This window comes from Myxine glutinosa, chromosome 1, assembly GCF_964187855.1.
Source record: "Myxine glutinosa chromosome 1, kmMyxGlut1.1, whole genome shotgun sequence".
Lineage (NCBI taxonomy): Eukaryota > Metazoa > Chordata > Myxini > Myxiniformes > Myxinidae > Myxine > Myxine glutinosa.
The window spans coordinates 440,007,561-440,034,497 of NC_136261.1; the positions used below are offsets into that span (position 1 = coordinate 440,007,561).

Consider the following 26,937-nt stretch of genomic DNA (forward strand, 5'->3'; position numbering starts at 1 on the left):
CACAGAGCATCGATCCGGGCCTGCGGACACAGAGCACCGATCCGGGCCTGCGGACACAGAGCATCGATCCGGGCCTGCGGACACAGAGCATCGATCCGGGCCTGCGGACACAGAGCATCGATCCGGGCCTGCGGACACAGAGCATCGATCCGGGCCTGCGGACACAAAGCATCGATCCGTGCCTGCGGATAAACCATTCATAACTTCCCAGGTTAAGTCCATCATAAAACAAAGACAGCATGCATGGTGGTGGGTGGTTCGTGTGCAGCCACTCGGCTGCTGGTTGCATCATTTATCTGTGGGCGCGTCGATCACTGATGCGTCTGAATCTCCATAACCAAAATGGTTTTTGTAATGATAAATGATTTCGGTCCAAAATGAGGAAAAGTCCCATCCCGTATTTTAAACATGTGGATGATCTTACCCTTGTTGAAAGTTGGAAAGAGACTCAACAGTCACAGATGCAGAAATCCTTACTTTCTTTTCAGAATTGGACATCTGATAACATGAAACTGAATGAGTTAAAATGTTACACGGTGACAGTTTCCTTCACAAAGCAGCGAGTGCAACACCGAACACTCTTTATAAATAACACTTTTCTTTACACAGTAAATTACAATAACACACTTTATAAATAACACTTTTCTTTCCACAGTAAATTTCAATAACACACTTTTCTTCACAAATTTCTTCCTCAATCTCTTTGCACTGCCCTCTCTCAACCTCACCCAAAGGAGTACCTCGAGCTATGGTTTCCCCTTCGCTCCGACCTTTTCTTCATATGTGTATTGTACCATCCACCAAACAGTGATGACTCCATTTACATTTCGTTGTCTGACAATATGGACCAACTTCTATCAACTCATCCCAACTCTCTCTTCCTCATATGTGGTGATTTCGTCTGTCATCATGCCAGCTGGCTGGGTGTGGGTACCTCTCTCACCAGCCATGGCACCTCAGCAAAGGACTTCTGCGACCAACTCGGACTGACACAATCTGTCAATTTCCCGACCCGGATCTCAGTCAACGGAACATCTTCTATTCTGGACTTGGTTATGACAAACTTCCCTGCACATGTCTGCTGCTCTTCTTCTGCTCCAATCGGTTCATCTGACCATATGCTTGTTAAAGTGGACATCTCTCTGGCCATTCTCAGAGAGCCTCCTCAACGTCGACTAGTCTGTCATTTCACTCATGCCAACTGGCACGGTCTTGAAGCAGCCCTCAATCATCTGGACTGGTCTACCATCTCAACTGCCTCTGAAATCAACTCATCCTGGAAATTCTTCCAAAGTAAATTGCTCTCTCTCATGCACAGATTTATCCCATCTCGTCTTCAGTTGTCATACCCTTCTTCTCGTCCATGGTACACGGAATCTTGTGGTGAGACAGTTGGCCTGAAACAACTTACCTTCACCTCGTGGAAGGCAAATCCAAAGGTAAGCAATCTCATTTCCTTTCACAAAGCCCAGAACAAGTGTGTGTCCACCCTCAGGTGAGCCAGGAAACAATAACTCTCGACTCTCAAGATTGACGAGACGAGATAAGACCACATGCTGACGAGGAGGGGAGTGTCGTTGAAGCTGAAGGGAAAGGTGTATGCTGCATGTGTGAGAAGTGTTATGATTTATGGGAGCGATACATGGGTAATGAACGTAGAGCAGCAACAAAGGCTGGAAAGGGTGGAAATGCGAATGGTTCGGTGGATGTGTGGAGTGTCATTGAGAGAAAGAGGAAGACAAATGATGAATTGCAAAAGATGATGGGAATAGAGCCTGTGATGGATGCTGTGAAGAGAAACAGGTTGAGATGGTTTGGTCATATGTTGAGGAACGATGAAATTGACTGGTTGAGAAGAGTGATGGAAAATAATGTAGAAGGGAGTAGAGGATGGGGAAGACCGAGAAAGACTTGGCTAAAGTTAATAGAAGAAGAAATGCGAGCAGGGGGGTTAACAAGGGGGAGATGTAGAAAATAGGCCAAAATAGAAAAGATTGGCACGGGGCCCGCAAGGTTAACCCTCGCTCTGACAGGGAAAATGGCCTTAAAATGCCTGTTGTTGTTGTTGTTTTTGTCTCAAGACTGAACTCTCAAACCTGTCTCCCTCTTCCAAATCCTAGTGGCGTCTTGTCAAATCTGTTTCTGGTGTTTCTTCCCCTCCATCTTCTCCTTTACCTCAAATGGCTACACAGCTGACTCCACACATGAAAAATCTGAATGCATCCACACTGGGTTTGCCTCAAAATCTTGTGTCCCAAACCAGTCTCTCTCTGCACCCACCGTACCCAATTGTACCGAGCTACTTCTGGACTCTGTGTCCTTCTCTCCTGATAATGTGGAGAAGTTTCTGTCAAGCCTCGACTCTGATTCTGCAACTGCACCGGACGGCATCAGCCCATGTGTCCGAAAATCCTGCTCTGCCAGTCTGTCACACCCTCTCTATGTTCTCTTCATCCTCTCTTTTGCTCAAAGTCATCTGCCATCAGCTTGGAGATCAGCCAACGTTCCCACTTTACACAAAAATGTGCAAAAACAGATCCTTCCAACAACAGACCAATCAGCCTGCTCCCAATTATCAGCAAGGTTATGGAATGCATCTTTGCTTCGGATATCAAATCTTTCCTCTTCTCCAATGGCTTGATCTCTGCTCATCAATTTGGTTTCAGACCAGGTCACTCTACACTGGACATGCTGCTTCTGCTGTCTCAACAATAAATGGAGGTCCTCAATGTCAATCAGCAAATTAGAGCTGTCTCCCTTGACATATCACATGCCTTCGATACGGTCTGGCACCCCGCTCTGCTCACCAAACTCTCCTCCTATGGTATCCATGGAAATCTCCACGCATGTCTTGCGGACTTCCTATCTGATTGTCGTCAACGTGTGTCCCTGAATGGATTTTTCTAGTCTCCCCTTCCTGTTCAGGCTGGAGTTCCCCAAGGCAGTATTCTGGGCCCTGTGCTTTTTCTGGTCTTCATCAATAATCTCTCCGACTCTATGGAAGATTTTTATCTTTTTGCTGATGGCTGCACCCTCTGCCATTCCATCTCTCATCCCTCAGATCAGCAGTCTTCAGCCTCCTCACTCTCTGCAGACCTGGACAAAATCACAGACTGGGCAAACAAGTGGAACATGTCTTTCAATCCTGACAAATCTCAAACTCTCACAATATCTCTCCGAAAAGACCGAACGGACAACCCTCCCCCCTACTTTCTCAACAATCCACTCACTCAACCTCTCACTCAATCTGTCCCTCGTCCTCTGGGTCTCACTATCTGCCATGCTCTTTCCTGGGAAAACCACATTTCCAAGCTGGCCTCCAAAGCCAATCGCAGACTGGGCATCCTTTGTCGTGTGAAGTCCTTCTTTGGCACACCTGAGCTCCTCACCACACACAAAGTGCTAATCCGCTGCTTGATGGAGTACTGCTCTCCCCTCTAAGCTGGTGCTCCTGCCTCACACCTAGCTCAGCTTCATGGTGTCGAAACCAAAGCTTTCAGAATCGTTGGTATCTCCCGCCATGAAGCTGATTCTGAGGGCCTTTCACTCTCTCACCACAGGCAGGTTGGTGGTCTTTCTGTCTTCTTCCCACTTCTCTCTGGCCTAGCTCCCCCTGCTCTGTCTGTGCTCTATTCCCCACATATTCCTGCAGGATGCACAACAACTGTCAGCAACCCTCTTCTGGTGAACTGCCAAAATCAAGACTCTATGCTCACCTTCACTCTTTCATTCCTCATTTTTCTCGCCTCTGGAACAAACCCCCTCACTCTCTTCAATCCAACTCCTCTCTCCAGGTCTTTAAAACAGCTGTTCATCACCATCGCTTATCTTCACCCATCCAAAACCTTGATCTTTTCCATCCCGTTAATTCACAGCAAATCCACATCTTTCAATCCCCAACTTCCTTCCTGAAATTCCTTGTCGTGTCAATTTGTTTTGTACCGTGTACCCCTTCCCTCCCCCAGCCTTTTCCCTTCGAACAGATCTCCCGATGTCCCTGTTCGCTACTGTTGTGCTTGTGTGCTTCCCCGTCTCTTCCCATCTTGTCTCCCCCTCCCTTTATTGTTTTACGTGTCTGTTTATGTTTTTTGTGTTTTATGTGCTGATATGTGTTTGATGTGACAGCCTCGATGTTGTATATGAAAAACAAAAAACAAAAACCAAGAACAGAAAATGCCCAGAGGATCCAAAACACCCTGAAGACCCAAAAGACCCCAAAGGACCAAAACACCCTGAAGACCCCAAATACCCTTAAAGATCTAGAGGAACCAAAAGACTCTTCAGACCCAAAAGCCCCTGAAGACACCAAAGACCCCAAATACCTAAAAGGCACAAAAGACCCCAAACATCCCGAAGACCCAAAACATCTTGAAGACCACACACAACAACAACAACAACAACAACAACAACAGGCATTTTAAGGCCATTTTCCCTGCTGGAGCAGGGTTTAGCTGTCTGGAAAGCTCTCCCCTTAAAGACCATGAAGACCCAAAAGACCCTGAAGACCCAAAATACCCTTAAAGGCCCAGAGGATCCAAAAGACCCTGAAGACCCAAATGGTGCCAAAGACCTAAAAGACTCCAAAGACCCAAAACACTCCAAAGACCCAAAAGCCCCTGAAGACCCCAAAAAGACGCAAAAGACCCTTAAAGACCCAGAAGACCCTGAAGACCCAAAAGACACCGACATGGGCAAAGATGCCTATCCCTCTGAAATGACATGTGGTTGAGAAAAGTGCTGAGGAGCATGGATGTGCTGAGCCACGCTAGTATTCACAATAACACAGACAGTGCATTTGTGCTTTTAGGATCTCTCTTTATTGATAAAACCTTCACAAATTCAAGTTTCATGAAAAACATAGGCAGGAGTCTTCTTTTGACAAACAATTTTACATCAAGGGTGTTCTCCCCATATCACACATGGCAATGAAACATGGACGACAGAAAAGATCGAGTAAAAAATTATGTTCAACCTGCCATGGAAAGACGCCATCTGAGCAAAACCAAAAAGGGACGAGAAAAACAACTAAATCAGATGGAAAACAAAATTCCTAAATACTAGTCACAATCAAAAAAGAGAACAAACAAGCAATAATCCAAAAAAAAGAGGAAGTTCTCCCAGAACTTAAATTTACACCTCATTTTTCAGTAAATCATTATTCATGAACCAGTTCGTGAAAATTCATCCTCATTTCTTTGTTCCAAGGGCTCGTTTTAGAATCCTCACGAAACCTCTGACAGCCTCCACCTGTCATTTGTTTGTCGTGATATTCCCCGGAATGCTTTTTAAGTACTGTAAGGGTTTCTTGATCATCTGGATTTCCTGTTGCTCCGACTTTCAGTGATATAATTTCGGGTTTCTTCAATTTCGAAATTCTCTTCACTTCATTTTTCATATCCTGGTATTTCAGATTTCAGCTCTCCGATATGGATCCTCATATGCGTTTTCAATCTGATGTTATGTGAGAAAGCTTTGTCACATATCGAGCATTTGTGAGGTTGCTCTCCTGTATGGATCCTCATATGCCTTTTCAAATCGCCTTTTTGAGAGAAACCTTTATCACATATCGAGCATTTGTGAGGTTGCTCTCCTGTATGGATCCTCATATGTAATTTCAAACTGGTGTGTTGAGAGAAACCTTTATCACATATCGAGCATTTGTAAGGTCGCTCTCCTGTATGGATCTTTATATGTGATTTCAAATGGCTGCTTTGAGAGAAACCTTTATCACATATCGAGCATTTGTAAGGTTGCTCTCCTGTATGGATCATCATATGTAATTTCAAATTGCTGCTTTGAGGGAAACCTTTATCACATATCGAGCATTTGTGAGGTCGCTCTCCTGTATGGATCATCATATGTAATTTCAAATTGCTGCTTTGAGAGAAACCTTTATCACATATCGAGCATTTGTAAGGTCGCTCTCCTGTATGGATCATCATATGTAATTTCAAATTGCTGCTTTGAGAGAAACCTTTATCACATATCGAGCATTTGTAAGGTTGCTCTCCTGTATGGATCCTCAGATGTACTTTAAAATCGCTGCTTTGAGAGAAACCTTTATCACATATCGAGCATTTGTGAGGTCGCTCTCCTGTATGGATCATCATATGTAATTTCAAATTGCTGCTTTGAGAGAAACCTTTATCACATATCGAGCATTTGTAAGGTCGCTCTCCTGTATGGATCATCATATGTAATTTCAAATTGCTGCTTTGAGAGAAACCTTTATCACATATCGAGCATTTGTAAGGTCGCTCTCCTGTATGGATCCTCAGATGTACTTTAAAATCGCTGCTTTGAGAGAAACCTTTATCACATATCGAGCATTTGTGAAGTCGCTCTCCTGTATGGATCCTCATATGTGATTTCAAACTGCTGTTATGAGAGAAACCTTTATCACATATCAAGCATTTGTAAGGTCGCTCTCCTGTATGGATCATCATATGTAATTTCAAATTGCTGCTTTGAGAGAAACCTTTATCACATATCGAGCATTTGTGAAGTCGCTCTCCTGTATGGATCCTCAGATGTACTTCAAAATCGCTGCTTTGAGAGAAACCTTTATCACATATCGAGCATTTGTGAGGTTGCTCTCCTGTATGGATCCTCATATGTGATTTCAAACTGCTGTTATGAGAGAAACCTTTATCACATATCGAGCATTTGTAAGGTTGCTCTCCTGTATGGATCCTCATATGTGATTTCAAACTGCTGTTATGAGAGCAACCTTTATCACATATCGAGCATTTGTAAGGTTGCTCTCCTGTATGGATCCTCATATGTGATTTCAAACTGCTGTTATGAGAGAAACCTTTATCACATATCGAGCACTTGTGAGGTTGCTCTCCTGAATGGAATCTCATATGCAATTTCAAATTGTTGCTATGAGAGAAACCTTTATCACATATCGAGCATTTGAACGGTTGCTCTCCTGTATGGATCCTCATATGTGATTTCAAATTGCCGCTATGAGAGAAACATTTATCACATATCAAACATTTGTGAGGTTGCTCTCCTGTGTGGATCCTCATATGCGATTTCAAAGTTCCTTTTCTCAAGAAACCTTTATCACAGACAGAGCACTTGTGGGGGCCTTTTCCAGTGTGGATTCTCTTGTGTATTTTGATGTTACTCATTGAAGCAAAATCCATTCTAAACACATTACACTGATGATGTATTCGTCTTTCGAAAACCTTTTTGTGTTTGTTTAATTTAATTTTAATCTCGGTGTTGTGAGGCCCAGACATGCACTTGTATTTTATAGGAACTGAGTCCAGATGTCGTGATGACATTTGACATTTTGAATTTTCTGTGACAGATGAATCGTTGTTGTGTTGTCTGCCTTCCACATGTACAGCATGGACATCACCTGTGTACAAATTAGCGTCAGTCGTTTGCAGGGAAATGGAATTGAGAACCATCTTAAGAGTTCATAGAACATGTTACGTCATGGAATGTACACTTCAGTAAAAAAAAAACAACATCGGGGCAATACCCCTGGGCACTCATCTGGCAGAATAAAGCAGTACACGACACTGACTAAAGGTATATTAAACCGTATCATGGCATTTTTAACTAATTTCAATGGATGCTTGAAGACAGGGCAGCATGTACAATCATACTCACGTAATCTGAAGACTTTATACAAACAAACAAAAAATACTAAACTTGGGGGCAACTCCCCCCCGCCCCCTTAAACTACCTGAGATTCCAATTTTTTTTTTTAATGCCGTGAACAAACTTTGGTACAGCACAGGTGGTAAAGGTTGTGGTAATGTTTCATTGAAATTGTGTGTAGTTTCAGTGAAGAAAGCATATATCTATTTTGGGGGGTCAAACCTGGACCCACTTTGATCCCTGGTAGACCCTTCGACACAGACTTTTTTTTTTCAATGCCGTGAACAAACTTTAGTCACAATATAACAAATATCATTGGTGCCAAGTTTGGTCACAATCCCATCAGCTGTTTCGGAGAAGAAGTTGCAAGTGTTTATGGAGTGACGGACGGATTGACGACGCGCCACCGCTTAAGCCCCCTGGAACTTCGTTTCAGGTGAGCTCATAATGAAGATAAATATTGTTAAAAAGAAAACTTCCAGATGTTAAGCGCTATTGAAGCAGTCTTCTACATCACCCTTGTACACCACCCTATTTAACATGTCCAAGTCCTGCTAAACTATAGGTTATTGGAAGTAACAAGAAGGCAATTTGTGTTCAACAGTGTTCAAGTATTTAAATCAATTTACATAAAATAAAGATTGTTAAATTCATTTTATAAAAATTCTGGAATTTACTGGCATTTCACACTGTCGATTACCTCACTTTATCCAACACGTTACATTAGTTATTTGTGCCTGTTGTTTGTGTCCTTTATGATGTCATTATAAACAGTATTTTTCCTGTTTGGAATGATTTTCAGTTTTGTTTAACTCCCAAGCAGCAGACAGAGTGAAAATATAGTTGCAGACTCGGGGTTTTGGGTTTGAGTTTGGGGTATGGGGTGCTTCACGAGTGGAACTTCTCAGACTCTCCCCGACCTCTGGACCTGCAGGTCGCCATGCCGTGGATAGCTTCTCGGCCCGACGAGATGTTAAGCAACTACTGACACCGATTGAGACCGTCAAACCTGCCAACACAATTGATCTCGACAGGCGATCCTACCATGGCATGAACAGGTAGGCAGCTTCTCCTCAAGTGCCCAACACATTGAAACAGCAGCGATTGCTATGGCGTTCTAGATTTTAAGCTGCTTCCACACTAAATATTCTATCCTATGTAATTGCCCCTCTGTGTGAAAGTTCAAGCGCACATCCGTAAGCTGCCATTTAATTTAAATGTTCGCACTGACATTCGGTGGATTTCTTACAGGGAACCCAGACGTGTTCTCCACATCAACTCCTCATGCTGCAGAACCCCGACAGACGTCACACACATACGCGCCGCCCCGAAACCTTCACCACATCCATTCACACAACCTGGTACATCCGGTACATCCCCACATCACCTCGCAGACCAGCACACACAACTTACACACATCGGCCATCTCACGATCTCTCGCACACCATTTATTGACACAATCCACTCCACAGTCAATCTCACTCTATGACAGTTTACACACTACTTTACATGTGAGCTTCCCGCAGAGGTCCCACAGCTGAATTTGCCATTTGTGCTGCGCACACTCAACCACACACCATTCCTTGGGAAAAAATTTTCAATCATCCACATATGGGCGTTTTGCCGGAACGGACCGTTAACACACAGTGACAGCAGTGCCTTGAAATGTGACCTCCCTTGGACCTGTATGGATTACAAACCTGTTCTTTTTAATCTCCCTCGCACAGGACCAGAAATCCAACATTTAAAATATTTCCCGCTCAGCAACCTCACCCCTCCCCGAAGACAAGATAACGGTTACCCCGGTCTGAGTAGGTGCATGACCCGAACTCACGCTTGCTCATGTACTCGACTCTGCACGCTCGCGGCACACACTCCGTTACACTGATGCTCGGCACTCCAATGAACACTCCAATGTTTTTTACTCCACCAAAGTTCAGCACACACCCTTTCACACCATTAATTCACTCCAGCTCACACAGCCTCACCTTGTCGTGGTCCGTTTTGATCACTCATATCCCCTCCATCTGCACCTGCCATGTGTTATCCCAATCTTTACACATTGTTTCGATACTTTCTCTGATCTCCTCCTTAACATTCTTTGCCCTCTCGCTTGTCTCTAATCATTCTTCTTTGCCTTTTTTTTTTTTTTTTTTGGATACTGAATCGAGGCTCGTGAAAGAGCTAACATTTACTTCACAAACAAGTCAACCAGACAAACAAAATATATCAAAAGAGGGAGCGGAAGACAAGATGGGGAGAGAAGGGGAAGCACACAAACACAGCATTTGAGAGCAGGGAGATGTGTGGGAGGGAAAGGGCTTGGGGGGAGGAGGCGTGGGAAGGGGTGGGTGGGGGGGGGGGGGGAGGGGGGTGGGAGAAGTATAAAACACAAGGACTCCAAGGACTTTGTCCATTTCATTTCATTTTTAACTCACCTGGAACGAAGTTCAGGGGAGCTTATGCGATGGCACGTCGACCATCCGTCAGTCCGTAAAAACATGAAACCTCTTCTCCGAAACCACTAATTGGATTGCGACCAAATTTGGCACAAATTATATTTGTTATGCTGTGATTAAAGTTTGTACATGGCACAAAAAAATGAAAAAATATTTAAAAAATAAATAGATTGTGTTTAAGGGGGTTTAATGGGGTCAAAGAGGATCCAGGTTTGACCCCCTAAAATAGGAATTTGCTTTTACCTCTGAAACTACACAAACTATTTCGATGAAACCTGACCACAACCTTCATCCCCCATGATGTACCGAAGTTTCTTCACGGCACTAAGAAAATCGAAGTCCAAGGTGGACTATGGGGGTCAAAGTTGGTCCAGGTTGAACCCCCCAAAATTGGTATTTGCTTTCTTCTCAGAAACTACACACACAATTTCAATGAAACTTCACTACAACCTTCAACACCCATGATGTACCAATGTTTGTTCAAGGCATTAGAAAAATTGGGGTCTGAGGAGGTATATGGGGTTAGGAGAGGGGGGAGTTTTCCCCCCAAAATAGGTATTTCTTTTGTTTGTTGTTCAAAGTCTTATGATTATGTTAGTATGATTCAACATGCTGCCCTGAATTCTTGCAACCATTGAAATTGGTTTAAAATACTTTGATTCAGTGCAGTTTACTGTTTATTCTACCAGGTGAGCACCAGGGGTATTTCCCCTATGTTTAAAAATCACTTATCTTTATTATTTCCCACTTTTCCCCCTTAGGTTCTTCTTCTAAGATCATTTTAGTGTCTTCCATTCTTTCTTTCACTTTCCGTTCTTTTGTTTCTGTCGTTCATCCCATTTATTCTATCTTCTGTGTTAGGTCATCATGGCCCATTTTACATTATTTCTTTCTTGCCCTTCTGAGCTGCCCTGAGATCTTGTATTTCTTCTGATTTACTCGTTCAGTTCTTTTTTCCCCTCAGCAAGTCCTTCTTTCCCTGTTTAAGTCCATTCACCTCTTCTTTTATCCCATTTATCTCCTCCATCATTCTAGCCTCACCTGCCCCTATCTCGTTCCAGACACCATCCACATGCTCACTTACCTTTCCACATACTGCCTCGAGCGTTGCGGCTATCTCATTGCCCATAGCCATCACATCAGCCTTTCTCTATGCCTGCCCCAGATGCATATCATGCCTTATGCCAGCCACCTTGTCCCTCCTCCATTTTCATCTTCATCTGTGCCATTAGTTGACTAATCAACAACATCACCTGGTCACTGCCGGACTGGGGCGCCCCACTATTTTATGCCATTAGCGCTGCCTTTCCCAGGGGCTGGTGAGGGGGGGGGAGGGGTTGAGGGAGGAGGAGAGGGTTGGGTCCTCGATCACTGTCGGCACGTCTACTGCAGCCCCTCCTGGTCCATCTCCCACAATGTTACATTGATATGCAGCTTTCTGGGAGATGAGATCCCCCATTTCCTCCTCAAGTTAGCCGACCAGGTCCTGCTCACCTTGGCTTGACATAGCTGAATAATTCTTTGAATTACAATTTCACCCGACACTCCTTAAAATTGTTGGGGCACCGCCGATAGCACCCCAGATTTGTTTCTCACTCCTGACATCAATTGTTACAGAAGCAGGGTTTTCGCTCTTTCACAAACGTGTTTCCTTTTGGTGACAAATAGTTTGGCTTTGCCAATTGGGGTTCGTACTCTCAATGCACATCCATATATATTTTTTATGACATATCGCCTGCAACAAAGACTTTCAGGCTACTCGAGGTGGGGCCCACACAAGGGAAAGTACAGATATTCGACATTAGACAGAAAGAAGGAGTCCATTGACATTCCTATTGAATCGAGGTGGCTTGATATAGAGGGGAGAGCAGGATGCAGGGAAGCTGTTCCAGAGTAATGCCTTGTGGGGAAAAAGGGAAAAAAATTTTTTTTTAATGTATACAGGATCGAGGCTCGTGAAAGAGCTAACATTTATCACACAAAAAAATCAAACAGACACACAAAATATAAAATAAAGGGAGTGGTAGACAAGATGGGGAGAGAAGGGGAAGCACACAAACACAACATTTGAGAGCAGGGACATCGAGAGATCTGTGTGAGGGAGAGGGCTTGGGGGCAGGAGGCATGGAAAGGGGGGGGGGGGGGGAGCATGAGAAGTATAAAACACAAAGACACTGCAAGGACTTCCAGGACAGAAGTTGGTATTTCAAAAAAGTGGATCTGGGGTGAAATTAGCAGTGGTAGAAAACATCAAGGTTTTGGATGGGGGAAGATAAGACATGGTGGTGAACAGATGTTTCAAAGACCTGGAGGGAGGAGTGGGATTGAAGAGAGTGAGGGAGTTTGTTCCAGAGGTGGGAGAAAAAGGAATGAAGGAGTGAAGGTGAGCAGAGAGACTTGATTTTGGCAGTTTAACCATAAGAGGGTTGCAGGCAGATCTTGTGTGACCTGTAGGAATATTTGGGGGACAGAGCCCAGAGAGAGCTGGGGGAGCAAGGCCGGAGAGGAGTCGGTAGAAGACAGAAAGGCGACCAACCTGCCTGCATTGAGAAAGTAAAAGGCCCTCGGGGTTAGCTTCATCATGGGAGATTCCAATGATTCTGAAAGCTTTGGTTTCAACAGCGTGAAGCTGAGCTACGTTTGAGGCAGGAGCACCGGCCCAGAGGGGAGGACAGTATTCCATTGAGCGGCAGATGAAAGCCTTGTATGTGGTGAGGAGCTCAGGTGTGCCAAGGAAGGACTTCGCACAACGGAGGATGCCCAGTCGGCGACTGGCTTTGGAGGCCAGATTGGAAATGTGGTTTTCGCAGGAAAGATCATGGCAGATAGTGAGACACAAAAGCTTGAGTGACAGAACTTCTTGGAGAGGATTGTTCAGAAAGTAGATGGGAGGGTTGTCCAGTCGATCTTTTTGGAGAGACATAGTAAGAGTGTGAGATTTGTCAGGATTGAAAGACATTTTCCACCTGTTTGACCAGTCTGTGATTTTGTCCAGGTCTGCAGAGAGTGAGGAGGCTGCAGATTGCTGATCTGAGGGATAAGGAATGGAGTGGCAGACAGTGAAGTCATCAGCAAAGAGGTAGAGAGGATCTTCAAGAGAGTCAGAGAGATCATTGATGAAGACAAGAAAAAGCACAGGGCCCAGAACACTACCTTGGGGAACTCTAGCCTGAAAAGGAAGGGGATATGAGAGAAACCCATTCAGGGCCACACGTTGACGACGACCAGAGAGGAAGTCCGCAAGCCATGCATGGAGATTTCCATGGATACCATAGGAGGCGAGTTTGGTGAGCAGAGCGGGGTGCCAGACCGTATCAAAGGCACGTGTTATGTCAAGGGAGACAGCTCTAATTTCCTGTTTGGCATGGAGGACCTCCATCCAGAATGCCTTATAGTCTTACTCCTTGGGACAGACAGTGTATGGATTGGAGGAAACTGCCAGATGTATTGAGCAACTGAAAGAATGCTCGGGTGGAACAACCTGATAGACCCTCAGAACAAATTCCGTGGGAATATCTGTAGCAACAGTGTTGCAGATTGAGAGAGGTTCCAGGGATGATGCAACTCCTGTCCCACCAGAATGGCAACACACTGCAAGATTCTATCAAGAAGAGAAAAGTGACAGGCAGGCTCACCAGCCCAAATATGGCAATGATACTCCATGACAGGACGTGCAGTGGCCTTGTATAGATGGAGCATAGCAGCTTGAGAAAAGTATCGCCGAGCACAAAACAAGCAGCCAAGGTGCTGTGATGTGCTTTTAGCTCTACCAGAGATGCACTTTTCACAGCTGAGGTTTGAGCTGATATCCAATCCAAGCAGACAGATAACAGGGAGTTCCTGCAAAAATGAAGAATCCATAGACAGAGTCAGAAAACAAGGTGATCTTGAACTAGAAACAGATAATAAATGGGTCATTTTTGGTTGAGAGTAACAAACCAGTCTTTGCCCCAGTTCATCTAACTCTCTCGGTCCTGATTGAGAGTGGTACTCACATGGTCATGGGAAGAGGCGTCGAGGGGAGGGCATGGCCTTGGGGCCCGAGCTTCTCCTGTAATTTTTCTTTAAACATTACAGTGAAACCAAACACCTCACCGGCTCATCCTCATTTCCTCATCGTTACATTAAAACCCAGAAACTAATTTTGCTTTTTCATGCCAGAAACAAAACAACATTTGCCGCTGTTAATAGTACAGTTTCAAACTTAACAGAAAATGGTTATTAACCAGAAATGTGCATTACAAAGAAATGTGTTTGTATCCTCTTTGTCCAAAAATTATTAATCGTCTTCTCAATTTTTTTTACCAATCTTAGGGGGAAATAGTGTTGCCGGCACCCCTGGCCGGCACCCTAGCCGCTAGCCCAACACCAATCCCTGGTGTTGGGCTAGCGGCTAGGGTGCCGGCTTAGGATCCTAGGATCCTGGGTTCAAATCCCGGTCGATCGCTGAATTAACGCCAGGGGGGTTGACTCAGCCTGTCATCCTTCCGAGGTTGGCTAATTGAGTACCAGTTCACTGGTAATTCCCTGTTTGTCGTTAAAGGCGGCAAAAAGGATTGGCGTCAGGAAGGGCATCCAGCCGTAAAACATTGCTTCAAAAAGGGGACCGAAAAACAACAACAACCACGGTTCCCGAAAAAGGCCAACCCCCGCTTTGCGGGGAAAAATGGCCTCTAAAGATGGTTATATATATATATAGTCGAGGGTGCAAATTGACTCGATCGGTCCAAACGTCCCGCTATCTCCGATATTTTCGATAAAACGGCAAAATAAAAGTGACCATTTGTTTTTAAAAACTTTTTTCTTTTTCATTCAATAAACTTCCTTAAAAAATTATAAAAGCGAAAAAGAGTGAGGGTGGGGGCCCGAGGTTATTTGCCTCGGGGCCCGCGCTGGCTCTTGATGCCACTGGTCACGGGTAGGAGGAAAAAAGGTTCCTGAGTAGGTAGTATACAGTGTTGAGTCATCTGCCTGAAGCCCTAAATGCTTAATTGAGAAAGAATATAATCAGGCAGATCATTGATATATAACATGAACAATGTTGGACCCAACACAGACAGACCCCTGAGGACTCACATTCGTATTACGGACAGGGGATTACTGTCCCTCATGTACCACAGATGTTTGATGATTTGCAAGGAAGTCAGATATTGTATCAAGCAATTCTCCAGAAATGCCATGTGATTTTAGCCTTTGAGATATCGAGAGCAACAACTCTGGCTTCTCCACGATGATCTAAAGCCCCATTCACATATTCAGTGATTAGGGATATAACATCACCAGTGGACCTTGACTGTCTAAAGCCATACTGAACATCAGTTTGGAGGTTGTGGGTTTCCAGATGAGTCAGGAGTTGTTCCATCAAGGATTCAAAGACTTTGCTGACAATGGGTAGAAGGCCAACAGGCCAATCGTTAGAAGAATCTGATTACTCACCAGATCCTTTAAAGACGGGGACTGCAGAAGCCTGCTTCCAGCGTGGAAACACAGACTTTGACATGCACAAGCAATACAGTTTTGCGAGAACAGAAGACAGTTCAAATGAACACATCTTCAAAGCAATTGTTGGGATTCTATCTGGTGCAGTAGATTTTCAAATGTCAGGCCTTTGAATAATCTTAGCAACTTTCATGGGTGTGCTGATAGTGGAAAGCCTGGTGTCAATACGGGAAGGACAAACAGGCAATGTTTTTCCTTGGTCTTCAAGTGTGGAGTTTGTAGCAAAATGCTCAGCAAAGAGGTTGACTTTATCATGAGGAGAGGTGAGTACTTCAGGGCAATTGAAGAGGACAGGAATCGATGATCGATTACGGTTGAGAATGCTATTAGCAATTCTCCAAAAATCTCGAGAACCGAGCTGTTTATTTGAGATTTAATTACAAACAGATTCTGTATACTGTCGCTTAGCATTCTCCATAAGTCGTCTGCAGTGGTTGCTCGCAACGTGATACAAACGATGTGCCTCACTCAAGGCAACACAGTGGTACTGTTTGAAAAAGTGATTGCGATGGACGAGAGCAGCAGAACAAGCTGGAGTGAACCATGGCTGAGAGTGTTGTTTCACTTGGTAGGTCCAAGAAGGTAGAAAGAGGTCCATACCAACACTGATCCACTCAGTAACTTCCTTGGCAGCTTCATATGGGTTGTGACAAAGGATTGAGTTCCAGTGAACATCGGCAAGAAAAGAAGGCAAGCCATCCCCGTCAGCCTTGCTATATTGAAAGACAGTCCAATGGACACGATGAACAACAGTTGATGGTGAAGAATAAGAAACCTGAACTTCGATGGCGACATGATCAGAATTTCCAAGAGGATGGAGAATATTTTATTTTATTTTTTTGTATGCAAAGGCGATGCCCGTGTAAGAGCTAAGACACAAAAACATAAACAGACACATAAAACATATAATAAAGGGAGCAGGAGACAAGAGCGGGAGAGAGAGGGAAGCACACAAGCAACAGCAGAGCAGGGACATCGGGAGATCTGTGGAAGAGAGAGGGCTTGTGGAGGCGAGTGGGGGTGGGGGGGATATGCGGAAGGTATAAAACAAATGGACACGACTTGGACTTTCATGAAAGAAGTCAGAATTTGGAAAAGGTGGATTTGGGGTGAATTAACAGGGGTAGAAAAGATCAAGGCGTTCCCCAATGATGATTGCATATACAAGGTTACATGAATTTTTTTTTTAATGTGCCTCTAATTACATTTTTTGCTATTCCACATTTTGCTATTCCATTTTTGGTAATGCACCCAGTGGGCGGGGTCAAAATGATACTGCTCTTGCACCTTATTGCCATGTGGTGATCATAACAACCAAGTATGTGAATTTTTACACAACCGTTCAGGACAGCATGATGGACAGACAGACGGATGGACAGAGCCGATTGCAATATGACTACGATGAAGCGTCTTCATACTTTTTCAAAAAACGTGGGATAACAAGGATAAGCCTTCCATGGCTGAAGAGGTAAACTATTTCCTGCATGCAGATAACTTAAATGCACCGTTAAACATGGAACACAGAGGTAATTAATACAATTCCCCTCACCCCCCCACAAAAAATAGGGGAAAAATACCCCGATTTTTAAAATGCTGTGAAGAAATTTGGTACATCACTGGTGATGAAGGTTGTGGTCAAGTTTCATCAAAATAGTCAGTGCAGTTTCAGACAAGAGAGCAAATAACCATTTTAGGATGTCATGCCTACTCCCCAGCCCTGTCCCCCTCTCCCTCCCGCACACCCACTTAAACTCCTACTTTTTAATGCCATGTACAAACTTGAATTCAAACACACAAAATATAATTTTAGCCAAGTTTGGTCACAATCCCATCAGCAGTTTCGGAGAAGAAGCTGCAAGTGTTTATGGACAAACTAACGAAGACCCATCCCATAAGCTCCCCAGAAATATGTTCCAGGTGAGCTAAAATGTACCTTGTACCCTACATCAAAAAATTCATTAATATGAGACAATATCAAACTGCACCAAAAGCGCTTACACAAGTTAAAAGTAGACAAAAAAAAACAATGGGAGAAGATCAAGATATTTGTTAACATGCTGTTGTATTAAAAAAGTCACATACCAGACGTGATTCTTGATGCTTCATGCTGAGAGCGGAGGCTGCAGACATCACTGAACCCGATTCCAGAGAAACCAGAAACATTGTCCTGGTGCACATTTTGGGATCCAAAAATCTTTTCACAGAAACTGGAAAGTTCCCGAATAACATTCTCCAAATTGATGAAAATACTTCCAAAAAGAGAAGAACCTGCAATCTGGAAATCTTGCGGCTTCGAAAAAGAATTCATAAATTTACAGAAGTCAGCATACATTGCAAATTGTAATTTCTCTTTGGCGAGAGCCAGGAGCTCGGTCCGCAATGGATCCGACTCAGTGCAAGCTCGAATAACCTTCTGATCCTCAATTCCGAGCTTATCAATCACTGCTTGGGCTGTTTCTGCTCTCAGGCCTCGGGACTTGAGCCATTCCAAGAAGCTCTCCATTTCACCGATGACCTGCCAAGGATACAATGCCTGTGTTAACAAATGTAAAGTTATACATGTTATTTTCCTTACTCTGTTTGGAATTTTTGTGAGTTATTTCCATTGACAATCCAATCAAATCAATTATTATCCAATAAATGCGGGCTTTTGCATCCTGTTTGTTCACTGCTGTGTCCCATTTTGTAAGTTTGCTTGTCAACCATGATCTAATGAATGTGAGTTTTTAGATACAGAGACAAAAATAAACCCTGAGTAAACTAGAGGAGACCATTCGGCCCATTATGCTGCGCCACATCAACAACAGACCAAGTTTATCTGCCAAAACAATGCAATTTCATTTGGGGAATGAGGGAAGGAATGTGGATGAGATGATGTGGCACGAACAGGGATATTCCAAGCGCGTCAAATAAAAATGGAGAAATACATTTATTTTAATTATTTTTAGAAAAAAAGTAAATTTTTGTGTTTTTTATTTTCAAGTGTGGGTGGCGGGGGTTTGGGGAGGAGGTTTGTGCGATGGCGGTTCTTGAATGACAAACACACAACATCAACCACACACCACCCCTTGACAAGACTTCCCACACACACACACAGGACACTTCACTTCACTTCACTTCACACAGATGCACACAATCTCCCAATCCATACTCAAGTCACAAACGTCTTGCCAATATCGAAATACTCTTCTATCTCTAAAGCTTCCAGGTATCTATATAATCCTAATTTAAACTTATCTATTAGTTCTGTTGCCACTGCCTTTCTAGGAGACCATCTCATGCATCAACAAATCTCTGGGTGAAAAATCCTTACCATACTACCATATTAACTCTTCTTTTCTTTCGAGGCTACAGTCACTGGCCCTGTCAATGTCTCTGCTGAAGAATTATTCTGCACTTGTTTTGTCAATACCCTTCATTATCTCAAACATCTGTCATCCCATTAAAACCGCCTCATTTCTCACGTATAAATCCGTCCCCTTCAGGCGCTCCTCGGAGTCGAGTCTAGCTAGGCCCGGAATCAATCTAGTAGGCCTGTGCTGAACCCTCTCTCTAGTAGCGATGTCTTTCCAGACTTGTGGTGACCAAAACGGCAAACAATATTCTAGATGAGGCTTCACGAAGTGTTCAAGTACATACTTCAGTTTTCATAAAATAATGATATAAAAGATCGTGAAAAAATCCAGAAGTTTAGCGCTACTGAAGCAGTCGCATCCATCACCAGTAGGCCTTGGACACTGTAACAAGCAGACGTTGTCACAGTTTAGAAAATGGACGTTTTATTGATAAACATAAAACAGTGTCAATCGTCCTCGTTCTATATATTGCCATATTATCAGAGTCTTCTTCACCCAAATCCTGTCCCTCTTACATGCCAGGCTCTCTCATGCTAAACATCGATATATTTCATGGTTCTTGAAAGTATTATGAAGGCGATTTGTGATATACAATATTCAAGTATATAATTCAATTTAAATGAAAGTTTAAATAGGTTTAAAGGTGTGTAGTAAAAAAAGAGTTCCAGGTTTTACCACCATTTTATCCAGTGGCTATTGCACCACCTTATCATTCTAACATGTCACAAGAAGGGGAATTATTCGGAAAAACGCCAGGGGTATAGAAAAGGCCCCATTATATTATTGTGGATCCCGGGTTCATCGATGTACAAAGGGGGGTTTATGCCCCATTCCCCCTCGAACTCCAGTTCCACTGAGGCCGCCGACCATGACTAAGCTCGTGGTCGATGGATTGCTAAGCAATTCCGATCGCCAACCTCCCAGCCATGCGCCGAAGAGTTTGCTGGTCAAATAATCCCAAATACCTTCAAGACACGTGGCTGAAGAAACCGGGCATCAAACCCTCGCTTTCACACACCTTATTCAATTGCGTGCCGAGCGGATTTGCACGGTGTGGAAAGCAGCATTACTCGACGTGATTTACGGACCTGATTCAAGCCAAACTCGGTCTCGGATGATGCAAGGCCAATGGAGAAAAGACGTACCCGAACAAGTTTGAAAGCAAGAACGAAATATACAGCCTTTTATTTTGAAGGCACAGAGAAACAGATGAAGATGCAGCTTATCAATTCTTCCCTAATAATAAACCTGACTGGGCGCCTTCACACTCTCACACACTCACACAGGGAAAGACACACCGGTTAATGGCGTACCAATGTACGTGCTGGGATTGCCTCAAAGGTGGCCACGTGGTGTGGAGTGCATAGCGCACAGTTTGATCCTCGATCCGGATGTGCAGTCTGGATGAGGTAAAGTCCGAAGAACTTCAACACAGGCAGACGAGCTTTGGCTCAGGTGAGTCGCGGAAGAAGCCAACGCTTGCAGGTCAGCCGGATGGTGCAAGAGATCGGCGAAGAGTGATGTGTGTTGGGCCTCAACGCAAAAAGGAAGAGTATCCATGAAGCAGAAAGGAAGAGCAGTGTCCTCGGCGAAGCAAAAAGGGGCAAGAGGCAAGAGCTGTGTTGTCGGCGGAGCCCAAAAGCAAGAGGCTGGAAAATGCGATGGGCAGGGGTTTTATCACTCCTGAAAGCTTCCCGAAAGTTCCACAGCCTCCCATTGGCTGAGGTTGGTCATGTGCTGGCCTTCGATCCCTCCTCCCCCAATGAAAGTTTCAGTCCTCCTTCCCTCTTTCATTCAGGGGAGGTTTCACAGCCCATTGGTTGCTGTTTGGTGATGTGATGTTTGTTGGTCACATGGCCTGTTCTTTTGGCCATGTCTCCTTGCACATCTAAATGGCTTCCTTTAACCACACAAAGGTTTGAAATCCTGCCTACCTTCAACGCATATTGGTGTGGATTATCAACACAATGGAAAGGGGCTAATCTTTACATTCAATAAGAAATAACTAACTACTGCAGGCTACATGCTGTCATGCAATTGACTATAGGGGGTTTGCCGTTATGGCAAAACCGCAATAATGTGGTGTGTGGCATGTGGCAAATTATGGAAAGAAGGGACATTCCATAGCTTGTAAAAAATGCCAAACAATAAAAAATAAGGGACATACAAAAAAATTGTGTGCATGCTGGACTACCCTTGTGTTCTTAGGAGGCACTAAGTAACATTCCAGGAATGTTCATATGAAGGGGAACCCTACATCTGGCAAATAAAACACATTTAATTCTTCATGCAGCTGTGTGAATTAAATTGGCATTCTTCCCAAGAATGTTCCTTCTTTTTTACAGTTTGCCACATGGCACATACCATATAAAGGGGCCTTTTCTCGAGGTTGCCACATGGCACATACCATATGGAGGAGCCTTTTCTGTAGTTTGCCACATACTATATAAAGGAGCCTTTCTTGTAGTTTGCCACATGTCACATGCCATATAAAGCTGCCTTTTCTATGGCTTGCCACATGCCACATGCCACATACCATATAAAGGGGCCTTTTCTATTGTTTGCCACATGGCACATATCATACAAAGGGGCCATTTCTATAGTTTGCCACATGGAACATCCCATATAAAGGGACCTTTTCAATAGTTTGCCACATGGCACATACCATACAAAGGGGCCTTTTCTATAGTTTGCCACATGGCACATATCATACAAAGGGGCCTTTTCAATAGTTTGCTACATGGCACATATCATACAAAGGGGCCATTTCTATAGTTTGCCACATGGCACATACCATACAAAGGGGCCTTTTCTATAGTTTGCCACATGGCACATACCATACAAAGGGGCCTTTTCAATAGTTTGCCACATGGCACATATAGTACAACGGGACCTTTTCTGTAGTTTGCCACATGGCACATATCATACAAAGGGGCCTTTTCAATAGTTTGCCACATGCCATGTAAAGGGGCCTTTTCAATAGTTTGCCACATGCCATGTCAAGGAGCCTTTTCAATAGTTTGCCACATACCATATAAAGGGGCCTTTTAAATAGTTTGCCACATACCATGTAAAGGGGCCTTTTCAATAGTTTGCCACATGGCACATATCATACAAAGGGGCCTTTTAAATAGTTTGCCACATCGCACATACAATATAAAGGGGCCTTTTCTATAGTTTGCCACATACCATGTAAAGGGGCCTTTTCAATAGTTTGCCACATGGCACATATCATACAAAGGGGCCTTTTAAATAGTTTGCCACATCGCACATACAATATAAAGGGGCCTTTTCTCTAGTTTGCCACACGGCACATTTTTTTTTTTTTTGCATGCAGAATCGAGGCTCGTGAAAGAGGTGCCTCAGGTGCCAGGTGTCCACGACCGCTCCACACGTGCAGAGAAACACTTGAGAATGATTATCACGGACACTTTTCATATACGATCGCGATGATAGTTGTGCTGGCGCAGACAGCTGGAGTTAAGGGCATTAGCTGAAGCTGAAGACAGCTGAAGCTGAAGCTGAAGTTAAGGGTTAAGGGTTAAGGGTTAAGGGTTAAGAAGTTAAGGGTGAAGGGTTAAGGGTTAAGGCCAGACAGCTGGAATTTATCACACAAACAAAACAAACAGACAAACAAAATATATAAAAAGGGGAGCGGCAGACAAGATGGGGCGAGAAGGGGAAGCACACAAACACAACATTTGAGAGCAGGGACATCGGGAGATGTGTGGGAGGGAGAGGGCTTGGGGGGAGGAGGCGTGGGAAGAGGGGGGGGGGGGGGGTGGGAGAAGTATAAAACACAAGGACACCAAGGACTTCCAGGAAAGAAGTAGGAATTTCAAAAAAGTGGATTTGGGGTGAAATTAGCGGGGGTAGAAAAGATCAAGGTTTTGGATGGGGGAAGATAAGAGATGGTGGTGAACAGCTGTTTTAAAGACCTGGAGGGAGGAGTGGGATTGAAGAGAGTGAGGGAGTTTGTTCCAGAGGTGGGAGAAAAGAGGAATGAAGGAGTGAAGGTGAGCAGAGAGTCTTGTGTTTGGCAGTTTAACCATAAGAGGGTTGCAGGCAGATCGTGTGCGACCTGTAGGAATATTTGGGGGACAGAGCCCAGAGAGAGCTGGGGGGGGGGGGGGCAAGGCCGGAGAGGAGTTGGTAGAAGACGGAAAGACCACCAACCTGCCTGCGGTGAGCAAGTGAAAGGCCCTCGGAGATAGCTTCATCGTGGGAAATTCCAATGATTCTGAACGCTTTGGTTTCAACAGCGTGAAGACGAGCAAGGTGTGAGGCAGGAGCACCGGCCCAGATGGGAGAGCAGTATTCCATTGAGCTGCGGATGAAAGCCTTGTATGTGGTGAGGAGCTCAGGTGTGCCAAGGAAGGACTTTGCATGACGGAGGATGCCCAGTCGGCAACTGGCTTTGGAGGCCAGATTTGAAATGTGGTTTTCCCAGGAAAGATCATCGCAGATAGTGAGACCCAAAGGCTTGAGTGACAGAACTTGTTGGAGAGGATTATTCAGAAAGTGGATCGGAGGGTTGTCCAGTCGGTCTTTTCAGAGAGACATCGAAAGAATGTGAGATTTGTCAGCATTGAAAGACATGTTCCACTTGTTTGCCCAGTCTGTGATTTTGTTCAGGTCGGCAAAGAGTGAGGAGGCTGCAGACTGCCGATCTGAGTGATGAGGAATGGAGCGGCAGAGAGTGGAGTCATCAGAAAAGAGATAGAGAGGATTTTCAAGAGAGTCAGAGAGATCATTGATGAAGACCAGAAAAAGCACAGGGCCCAGAACACTGCCTTGGGGAACTCCAGCCTGAACAGGAAGAGGAGATTAGAGAAACCCATCCAGGACCACACGTTGACTATGACCAGAGAGGAAGTCCACCATCCATGCGTGGAGATTTCCATGGATACCAAAGGAGGAGAGTTTGGTGAGCAGAGAGGGGTACCAGACCGTATTGAAGGCACATGATATGTATATAGGGGCCTACAATGTAAAGGAGCCTTTTCAATAGTTTGCCACATGCCATGTAAAGTGGCCTTTTCAATAGTTTGCAACACGGCACATATCACACAAATGGGCCTTTTCAATAGTTTGCCACATGGCACATACAATATGAAGGGGCCTTTTCTATAGACCGATCCGACGGAGGATTTTAGGAGGGGGTGGTGTTTTGTAGGAGGGGTGGCCATTTTTGGAGGTGGCTATGTGACAACAATGGCGGCCATTTTTCAAAAAAGGACAAATCTGCGATGGCCCTATCGCCAAATATCTTTCTTAGGATATACTCTGTGTGCCAAATGCCATGCTTGTGTCATCAAAGGCACAATTCCTGCACCTATCTGCCATACTATGTTGAAAATTGATGATTTATGTCACCGATACCCAAGACCTATTCCCCTAAAAAAAAAAAAAAACACTTCCAGTTTCACGCGCCGCTGATGCAGTGCCCCCTGTTTCCGGGGTGCCGGTACTCATTTTTCCGACTTCAAAAGGACGACGCGCTGAGTCAACCCACCTGGTGTTATTTTAACGGCGCGACCCTAACATCTTAAACTAAAGCAGGCCCATTAAACTTGAAGCCAACACCAGGATTAGTTTCACAAGTAACGAAGTATAACAACACTCGGTATCGCACAAACCTCCACCAGGATAAACAGGTAACGTTTTGTATCCACTGATAGACCGGATCTGGATTCGGATCTGAACCTAAATAGAATCCGCCTCTTTTTCTTATTCCTCTTCTTATTAATATTATTATTCTTCTTCTTCTCACCTCCCCATCTCATCCCCCAAGCTTCGTCATAATCCATCCACATCTCTTTGTCATATCGTGCTATGTATAATCACAATGTTCGCCCGATCTCGCTATTAATATTGTGAAGAATCACTTCAAATGATCGTGTTACAGAATATCTTCCTCAGTATTAATAATAAAATGAGAAACTCTGAACAAACCTTTTCCTCAGAAGATCCGAACCGATCACTGTTTCAGCCGCTTGTGGAAAAGGTCACGGAGCCGATGTTAATTCAAGAAAGCCATGGTCCACGTGTAGCCCGGAAGTGACGCCGGAAGTACAACCCACCGTATTACCATGCCTGCCAAAATCACCCACTAGGCGGTGTATGTGTAATGTAACCTGTTAACATCCGTAACAACGTCCGTGACGTGTGTACTTGCATTGTACATTGTACATTTGTATAATACATTGTACATTTGCATTATAACACAAGTTTCATCGACTCCAATAATCATGTGATTCACTGTGAAATGATCAATGTAACATCATATCCGACATAATGTGACGTCACACTCAATTTGACGTAGCCGAGACTAGAGTCCCTGTATATAGAGAGTTGTGTCAACTCAAATTTGGACGCCATTTTGTGTCTAAGTGTGTCGGATTAGATATACATGTACATTCGCGATATGGGGTGATATATTCTAAACCTGCTAAAAAAAAATTTACTACACATATTTCGTCTTATTATTACATACAGGTGATATTTGTTTTGTCAAAAACTCAGCTATTGCCGTGAAAATGAGCTGTGTGGTGATATTAAAAGTGGTATGGCAATGCATATTACAAGCCAACACTGCATATAAGAGCTAACATTATAAGTAAGACAAATAGTGCGGGAGCCCAGAAACATTTGTTTCACATCTCGAGTACAAAAGGTTTGAGGCCTGGAATATATGCATCTATGATAGGAGACCCCAAAAAGGCAATTCTTAAGTTCTGCAATTCTGCACAGCAACCAGGGGGCGCCACCAAAGACCCCTAAATGTGACTCTTAATTCACAATTTGAGTACATCTTTCAAACTTGTCTTAAAATGTTCTCTATAGGAGTGGAAATCAGAATTCCCAATTCTTAAGTTTTCAATTTGTGTATTAGGTCGCTTAAGAACGACCTAATTAACGCTAATTAACACTAATTAGCATTTTTAATTCACAATTTGAGTACATCCATGAAACATATGGCAATGTATTCCTTAGGTCATCCTAAATCAAGATCAGTCATTCTTAAATATCCATTTCATGTATTAACCCACTTAAGAACGCAAAATGTACTCATTGACCCCGTCCCTGGCAAGGTGAGTGTTAATTCACAATTTGAGTACATCTTTCAAATTGGTCCCAAACTGTTCAGTAGATCATCGTGAATCAAGAACAGCAATTCTTATGTGTCCATTTCATGCATCAACCCACTTAAGAATGCAGTCAGTATTGTAACGGAATTTGGGTTGTCACTGGCTGCTATCCCCCCTCCACTCCCTGGCTGGCCCTCCCTTATATGCAAGGGAGGGGCTGGAGTGCTGACCTGAGGGCAGGCCCCAAGTAGACACCCACACCAGTGCTGAGCATGCACACACCTGTCTGGCTGGCCGGATCGAGGGTGTTCAGTTTTGGTTAAGGAAGGAGTTTTGGCCTCCCAGCCAATGGGGAGGCTTCTTCCCTAACTTGAGCCAATTACACCCTAAACAGGAAGTGCCTCTCTACAGAAATGACTGTCCTGCAGTGAATAACTGGGACCAATATACAACATTGTTTGGGGAATAATAACCAGTGACTTAAAGGGAAATATTAACACATTATCAATCCAGGTTTGTGACACTATCTTGAGGGACGAACTTTCTGGGACACCCTGTAAAGGGAGTTGTCGGTTTATCATAGGACCTAATCATGGGGAATCTCCTGCTCTTTCCCTCCATAGATTCTCTGAATCGGCTGCAGAATGTCTGATGTTGCCTGCAATGCCTAGATCACTGCTTAGGTAAGTCAACAAATAGGGTTAGGGTTTGGGGTTAGGTGGCAAAACCCCGGCAGAGGTTGTAGAAGGTGACGACTCCTTGGATGGACATAAATGTGGGGCATTGCTATGGTGAACATCACTGGCGGCTTTAACAGGTGGCGTTTGGGATGAGATGGCGGTAAAGTTCTTGTAACAAGAAACATGGTAACCCTAACCCTAACCCTAACCCAACCCTAACCCTAACCCTAAC

General features: G+C 44.1%; 2 protein-coding genes across 4 annotated transcripts in view; one reads left to right on the plus strand and one right to left on the minus strand.

The window, feature by feature from the left end:
- Window positions 1–26,937, plus strand: part of LOC144889679 (E3 ubiquitin/ISG15 ligase TRIM25-like) — an 875,104-nt gene that overhangs the window by 325,799 nt on the left and 522,368 nt on the right. The gene's annotated exons all lie outside the window — the stretch shown is intronic.
- LOC137418303 (uncharacterized) lies at window positions 4,801–25,028 on the minus strand. 3 transcript variants are annotated; one of them, XM_078770771.1, is made up of 4 exons: window positions 24,890–25,028; window positions 17,661–18,093; window positions 6,059–7,372; window positions 4,801–5,806 (listed from the first exon to the last, which is right to left on the minus strand). In XM_078770771.1, exons 2-4 carry the CDS (start codon window positions 18,079–18,081, stop codon window positions 5,385–5,387), a joined length of 2,157 nt encoding a protein of 718 aa, XP_078626897.1. In that variant the 5' UTR covers window positions 18,082–18,093; window positions 24,890–25,028; the 3' UTR covers window positions 4,801–5,384. The 3 variants fall into 3 exon arrangements, with proteins under 3 accessions (XP_078626897.1, XP_078626896.1, XP_067960434.2); XM_078770770.1 differs by having other exon boundaries at window positions 4,801–5,722; window positions 5,807–7,372; XM_068104333.2 differs by having other exon boundaries at window positions 4,801–7,372.

Excerpts from the sequence above, each read along its gene's own strand:
- LOC137418303 (XM_068104333.2), bottom strand. The coding sequence starts at position 18,081 with ATGGAGAGCTTCTTGGAATGGCTCAAGTCCCGAGGCCTGAGAGCAGAA. Across the intron at positions 7,373-17,660 it reads AGCATCAAGAATCACGTCTG|GTGATGTCCATGCTGTACAT; the intron begins GTATGTGACTTT and ends ATTTGTACACAG.